The sequence below is a fragment of the Bos indicus genome, chromosome 20 (assembly GCF_029378745.1).
Source record: "Bos indicus isolate NIAB-ARS_2022 breed Sahiwal x Tharparkar chromosome 20, NIAB-ARS_B.indTharparkar_mat_pri_1.0, whole genome shotgun sequence".
NCBI classification, from domain to species: domain Eukaryota; kingdom Metazoa; phylum Chordata; class Mammalia; order Artiodactyla; family Bovidae; genus Bos; species Bos indicus.
Window position 1 is genome coordinate 57,472,262 of NC_091779.1, and position 6,986 is coordinate 57,479,247.

The 6,986-nt window shown below is 47.9% G+C and overlaps 1 protein-coding gene across 1 annotated transcript in view; it reads right to left on the reverse strand.

Annotated features, from left to right (window-relative positions):
• Positions 1–5,267, reverse strand: part of FBXL7 (F-box and leucine rich repeat protein 7) — a 468,772-nt gene extending 463,505 nt beyond the window's left edge. The window contains exon 1 of the mRNA XM_070774830.1: positions 4,952–5,267. Within this exon, the coding sequence (XP_070630931.1) occupies positions 4,952–4,988 (37 nt within the window). The 5' untranslated portion in view covers positions 4,989–5,267. The remainder of the gene's footprint in view (positions 1–4,951) is intronic.
• Positions 5,268–6,986: the final 1,719 nt, after the last annotated feature.

Below are 6,986 nucleotides of genomic sequence, written 5' to 3' on the forward strand. Positions count from 1 at the left end.
TTTCCACCTCCATTAGCTGTAGGACCTTGGGAAAATGATGGTCTTCTCTGAACTGTGTTTCTTCATCAGTCAAATGGAGATATAGGAATGCCTGTCCCATAGAATCACGATAAGAATGACATGATTCAGTGTATGTGAAGAGCTTAGGATCATGCTTGGACAAAGCAGGAGTTCAAAAAATGTCACTTGCCATCATTTTTCCAGCAGTCACGTACAGATGTAAGAGTTGGACCATAAAGAAGGCTGAGCGTCAAAGAACTGATGCTTTTGAATTGTGGTGCTGGAAAAGACTCAAGAGTCCCTTGGACAGCAAGGAGATCAAACCAGTCAATCCCAAAGGAAATCAACCCTGAATATCCATTAGAAGGACTGTTGCTGAAGCTGAAGCCACCTGATGCAGAGAGTCAACTCAATGGAAAAGACCCCAATGCTTGGAAAGACTGAAGGCAAAAGGAGAAGGGGATGGCAGAGGATGAGATGGTTAGATAGCATCACCAACCCAATGGACATGAATTTGAGCCAACTCATGCTCAAATAGTGAGGAGATAGTGGAAAACAGAGGAGCCCAGTTGTGCTGCAGTCCAGGGGGTCGCAAAGAGACAGACACAGCTTACTAACTGAACAACAACAGCAGCCATCATTATTATTATTTCAAGATATGTTCCCCAAAGCAGTGAGGGACTGGTAAGGATTTATGTTCCCCGGAAACTTGCCCTCCTCACATCTGAAGAGCGCAGATCTGAGATGGTGAAAAGGGACTCGGGGCGTTGATAAAGCTACAGAGCTACCAAGGTCAAGCCCATCACAAGACCTCATCAGTGCCAATTTAAAGACACTCAGGAGTTTACAAAGGAGCTGTTAACAGTGTGAGGATGACAGACTCAGCCCCGCTGGAGCAGAATAAACATTAACAATGAAACCACCAAGTAAGTGAGGGTGAGGCTGGGAACCTTAAAAGGCAGGAAAGCAGCTTCTCTCTGGCTACTTGAAGGGAGAGATTTGTTTATTTGGTTTAACTGGAGTCAAAGCTAATGGTTCTAATGGCTCGAATCACCCCAAATTATTCTCCAGATTTCCACACATGGGCTGTAACTTAAACTTTATGAAAGAAGATAAAGAAAATCAGTCTCCCATAAAAAGAGTTTACCCGAACATACTAATCATTTAGACATTCGCTTATATTTCTAGAAAGCTGAAGATCAGAAACTGTGTGGTAACATTTTCCTGGAGCAAATTCTAAGTCTGCCTGAAGCCTGGGAATTAAATCATTAATCTGAACATTCACTAAGTCTGTAGGAAAACAAAACACCAGAAACACCCAATATTGATAAGCACATTACCTTTAATCTCAGAATTAAAAGCAGAAACTGTTTGAGTTAAGAGAGAAAGTGGGAATGAGTGAGGAAGACAGAGATGAGGGTAAAGGGGATAACAAAAGGGAGAGGAATATTTACTGATTTCAGGGCAATAATGCCATCCCTGGGGGCTCAGATGGTAAAGAATCTGCCTGCAGTCCAGGAGACTTGGGTTCAATCCCCAGGTTGGGATGATCCCCTGGAGAAGGGAATGGCTACCCACTCTAGTATTCTTGCCTGGAGAATCCCATGGACAGAGGAGCCTGGTGGCTTACAGTCCGTGGGGTTACAGAGTCAGACATAACTGAGTAACTAACACTTATCAGGCCAATCATACTCATTATAACATATCTTCCCAAAGTGGTCCATTAAAGCATTATGTGAACAAACTAAAATGAAGGACTACATGCTCAAGGGTGATTACAACAAATAATGCCCCCCCCCCCAAAATTTTTTTTTTTCTCTTTTCACTCTATAGAATAAAGGCCTTAAGGCTTGGGGACAACTGAGAAAAGTCTGGTAGCTAAGTAGAAGCTGGAATCAAATTTCCAGGCTCCCAAATCAATGCTTTGCATTCCATACAAGAACTGCCTAGAGCTCTAACATGCATGTGATAAATGACTCAGATTCTGCATTTCTGACATGCTCCCAGGTGATACTGATGCTACAGGACCTAGGATGTCACAGAACTAGGAAGCCTCTCACCCACTGCACCTGCTAAGGTAAGTCTTGGGAATATGTTTTAAAATATCTTTTTAAAAGATATTTTTCTGGGAGCAGGACAAAGTGAGATTACAGATGAAATATTGAGGTTTTAAAAGTTCTAATAATTCACAGTATTTCTAAAATTTAAGGGTCATTTACATGGTGGTGTCAACTCCAGTAGTAAGCAAAATACATTTAAGTTGCAAATTTTTAATCTATACACAAACACCAACATTTTATAGTTGAGGGATCTCTCACTGAGCCATTCTATGGATATACAATCATTGATCATTTAAAATATACCACGCCTAAATTGCACCATGGACTTCCCAGATGGCTCAGCAGTAAAGAGTCGGCCTGCCAATGCAGGAGACAAGAGTTCAATCCCTGGGTCAGAAAGATTCCCCTGGAGAAGGAAATGGCAACCTACTCCAGTATTCTTGCCTGGGAAATCCCAAGGACAGAGGAACCTGGCAGGCCACAGTCTTTGGGGTCAAAGAGTCAGAAAGAACTGACTCTTAGTGACTGAGCACAGATGCAAATAGCACTATAGCTGTAAAACTGTTGATGCTCAGTCTCCTCTGATAATAGAAATACTGTGTCTAGGGATTGCTTTGACTTTCTCTAAAATTGGATGTTTCAGATAAGAAAGATGGCATTAACATACCAAGTTCGCACAGGCTTATTTGCATAGACTTTACCATCCAACAGCACAATGTAATAAAGTTGACCATACTCAATTACATATATTTTAACCTATAATACATTACATATTTTATATGTATTGTATATATTATACATATATTATAATGATATATATTAGGGGGATATTAAAGTGCAACTGGGCAGAGTGTAACAGGGGCGAAACGATTTTTAAAAAACTCTTGTTATTCTCTCTATCCCCCTTCACTCCCCCCCGATCCATCTATAAGAAAAGAATCTGGATGCATTTGAAGAGAGTTGATGAACACTGAACACAGTGTGTCCCTCCAGCCAAAACTCAGTTACCTCCCAAAGCTTTCTATTGGTCCCCTTGAATCAGCTGAACTCAAGAGATTTTTTTTTCCCTATAAAAAGTCCACTGTGTATCTAAATCGGATTCCAGTAAAAATTTCACTTCAGCTGAAGTGAAAATGCAGAGGTAGCAGTTAGGAATAACAGCTGGAGAACATTAGTTTTCTGTCTCTCCTTTTCTCTCCCAAGGGTTGAAAACTCCACTGTTCAGACAGGAAGTAGTCACACACCACACACTGCACAATACGAGAACGCTGGGATGTAAGAACAAGTTGCAGAGGATTAGAAAGAGTGTGAGGGGGTTTGTTCAAGAACACAGAGCCGCAACTCTGTGTTCCTCTCCGAGTATCCGACTCCCCCGACCCCCATCACCAGTGTTCAAGTGAAGTAATGGGTACGCACCCAGAACTGACAAGCACACACTTCACTCCCTGAAAGTTTTTTAATAACTCAAGAGGAAGAAGGCTTAATCTTTCATTTTTCCACCATTTTTTAAAACATTAACTTCACGAGGTTTTGGGGGGTGGCCAAGATTCTCCAATAATCTTTTCTGGCCTAATTTCACGGTTGACTATCTTAAAAGACCACCTTTGAACTTTCTTAAAGAAAAAAAAAATGAAATTGTCAGGGAAAAAAAAAAAAATCTCTCACTTAACTGTCCGGAATAAGGAAATCTACATATATCATATATATGTGGAATTCAACACATGATGCCCTGGAAAAAGAATGATTTAAACAAAAGGTTCTTGTGGATACGGTTTTCTTAGGGTCGGTTTCTGCTGTAATTTCACAAAGCTGCTGAGAAGAAACACAGTCGCAAGCATGGGGGAGAGGCATCCACCTTCCATGGTCAGAGCTCCTCAAGTTTTGAACTGAATGATTGAAGTTTCTCTAACACCACATGCTGAATAGCCATTCTGCATTCCTAGCAGTCTGCAGGCGCGGGACCCCCGCTTCTAACCGCCGGTCCTCTGGGGGCAGGCTGTAAAACCGACCCCGTCTCTTGCACTCCTCTCCAGCCAAGTTCACGAAAGACAAACCTTCCTAACTTCAGAACTGCAGGGAAATGCCTCTGCAGTATGCCTATCAGGGGCAATGCAGTTAATCAACCGGGTTCCAACACTACGGTTTTATGCAAAGAGGGGGAGGAGGGGCGAGGGAGAAGCCAACCCACACATCCATCACCCTTTTAGTAGTAGGTGGAGTTTAAAGTTTCCCCAACTTCCAAGTTCCCACTTGACAGGCAATATTTCTGTGCAATTTCTAGCCCCACGTAACAGACGGTCCTTTGCCCGTCTCGAGCCCCGGGAGAGCCCAGACCAAACCCCTCCCCACCAACCCCCAAAACCCGCCACGCCTGGCCTCGCATGGCCCCTAGGTGGTCAGTTTCACGAAGCTGTCAGCTTGGGGGGGCAATGAGCAGAGAATGGAAACTTAACTTCTTCCAGAAGTTTTCCCTGCTACAGGAGAGTCCAAATGACTGGTGCACAAAGGCCTGGGAAAGTTTTCCCTGCGTTGTTTCTCAGAACCGTCTTCCGCCAGCTGCCAAACTCTGCAACCTAAACCCCAGATGCTCCAGGGAAGGGAAGTTAAGGCACAGGCGTTCCGCCACAAGCAGAAAGGCCACGCGAGCCGTCGCACGGACAACCTGCGAAGTTGCTTAGAGAGACCCCCGCCGTGAGAAAGCACCCGCGGGGCTCCCGAGCACTCCTGCCTAAGGGGAAGGTGATGGGCCAGACAGGGTACCCAATGTGGGTGCGCCCCGACACCACCAGGCGTGCGAGAACCTTCCTTCCCAGACGCGAAGGCGAGGGGAAAGGAGATGGGGGGGCGGGGTGGGGCGTGATCGGGAGTGTGAGGACGGACGGCCCACTCACCCTCGCTGCCGTACTGTTTGCCATTGTTCGCGCCCATCCTGCCGCCGTCATGCCCGCCGTCTCCCCGGATACTCCATAGCTGGGGCGCACCGCCTGCGCGCTCCGCCAGAGGAAAGCCCGCCCGACGGGACCGTTAGCTGCGCATACCCCACGCGCCGGGGCCGATCTCCGGCCGGGGGCGTCCCCCCGCACTCCGGTGGGCGGTGGGGTGGGCTCCGTCCCCTCCTGGCAATCCCCCGACTACGCCGGATGGGGACCCGGGGACGGCCGCCGCCCTTAGAATCCGCGTTCGGGGCCGGCGGGCGCAGCGCCGCGGAGAGCCCGCGCCCTGGGGCCGCCCAGAGGCTCGCCGCGCCGCCGCCGCCTGGTCCCCATCCGCCCGCCCCGATCCCCCCGGCGGTGGGCGCTGAGCCGAGCGGCGCGGGCGGCCGGGGCTCCCGGGTTCTGCCGCCTCCTCCGGGCGCCCCCTGCGCACCCGCGGCTTCCCCCGGGGAGGGCGCGGCGGCCACTTGTTGCGGGTGCCCCGAGCGAGCGAAAGACTCGCGGCCCGGCGCGGCTCGCCCAAGGGCCGGACTTTTGTTAGCGCCAGGCGCCTCCTCTCGCCGCCCAGCGTCAATCACAGCTGGAGCCCCGGGGAGGAAGGCCGGCCCGGAGATGCGCGGCCTTTTAAAGGGGCAGCGCGCCTTTTCGGGCTCCGGCTCCCCGCCCCAGCCCGGGCGCAGGCCCTGCGCGCCGCCCGCGAACTGCAGCGGGGAGCGAAGGAAGGCGTGCTCTTGGCTCAATTTGACTATTGTTCTTTTCCCGGCTGGGTCCCTAATGAGTAAGATGAGCTTCCGGGTGTCGCTTGAAATCCCTTGGGTCTGCCTGCAAATACGGCCTGTGTTAGGTGTGGTGGCATTCCGAATCAACACGCGTCGGAAGCTGATTCTGTCCGACAGCTCCAGGTATGCGTGCCGGCCTCCTCCTGTGGCTCCCACGTTCGGGTCTGAGGCGGGAACCGAGGAGCGAGGGAGGCAAAACTTGAAGGGGAACTTAGCAGGGAGTCAGAGCAGAGCCAAAGACATTCCTCGCCTCGGTGCGGGAGGTTTCCTGGCTCAGAACTTTTAAGAGCTTCTGAGCCAGGAAGTGTGTTCACCGCCACCACCCCCCTCCCCCCGCCACCTCCCTCCCGTTTCTATGATTTTTTTTTCCCTTGTGGTTGGTGTTACCCTTTGTTTTATACATTACAACCTCTTTTGGAAATTTCTATGGCACTTCGAGAGTCTTAAAATGGCCTTTTGGTGTTCACTCCTTTAAATGGAAAAAGGAAATTCTTCTTAATGTTTTATTCCCTTTCCATATAAATACCTAGAATTTTATAACATTGCATCTTAGTAATGACCTGGGCATTCACAGCGTAAATTACTTTCTACGGAGGCAGGCACGCAGCACAGTTTCTCTTTTAAGTGTTGGATGTTTTAAATTAAACTTACATAATGATACATATAATATATAAGCATTTATGATACCTGAATGGAGATCCAGAGTTTTCGTAATTACCTTTTTCGTACAAGACTTGCGACCTTATGCAGAAATTGTTAGTGACTTGACCTTCCATAGATTCTCTTTGGGTAATTTCCTTTCATTTAATACTATTTTCGTTCTTAAAGATAAGCAAAAATATCATGTTTCCAAATTTTAAAATCTAGATTTATTGTTCCAGAGAGATCATGTTTTGAAGGAAAAATAAATTCATCTATTTTCAAGCACAGAACTAAATAATTGTACCAATCACATGTCAACTGTTCTGTTGCAGGAAGAGGGACCCTTTCCAGGGCCCGAAACTGGGCTCTTGTCTAACACTCGGAAATGAATTGTCCTGAGGAGACACATGTGCTGATGAAACAAGAGATTTTATTGGGAAAGGGCACCTGGGTGGAGAGCAGTAGGGTAAGGGAACCCAGGAGAACAGCTCTGTCACGTGGCACACAGTCTCTGGTTTTATGGTGATGGGATTAGTTTCCGGGTTGTCTTTAGCCAATCACTGACTCAGAGT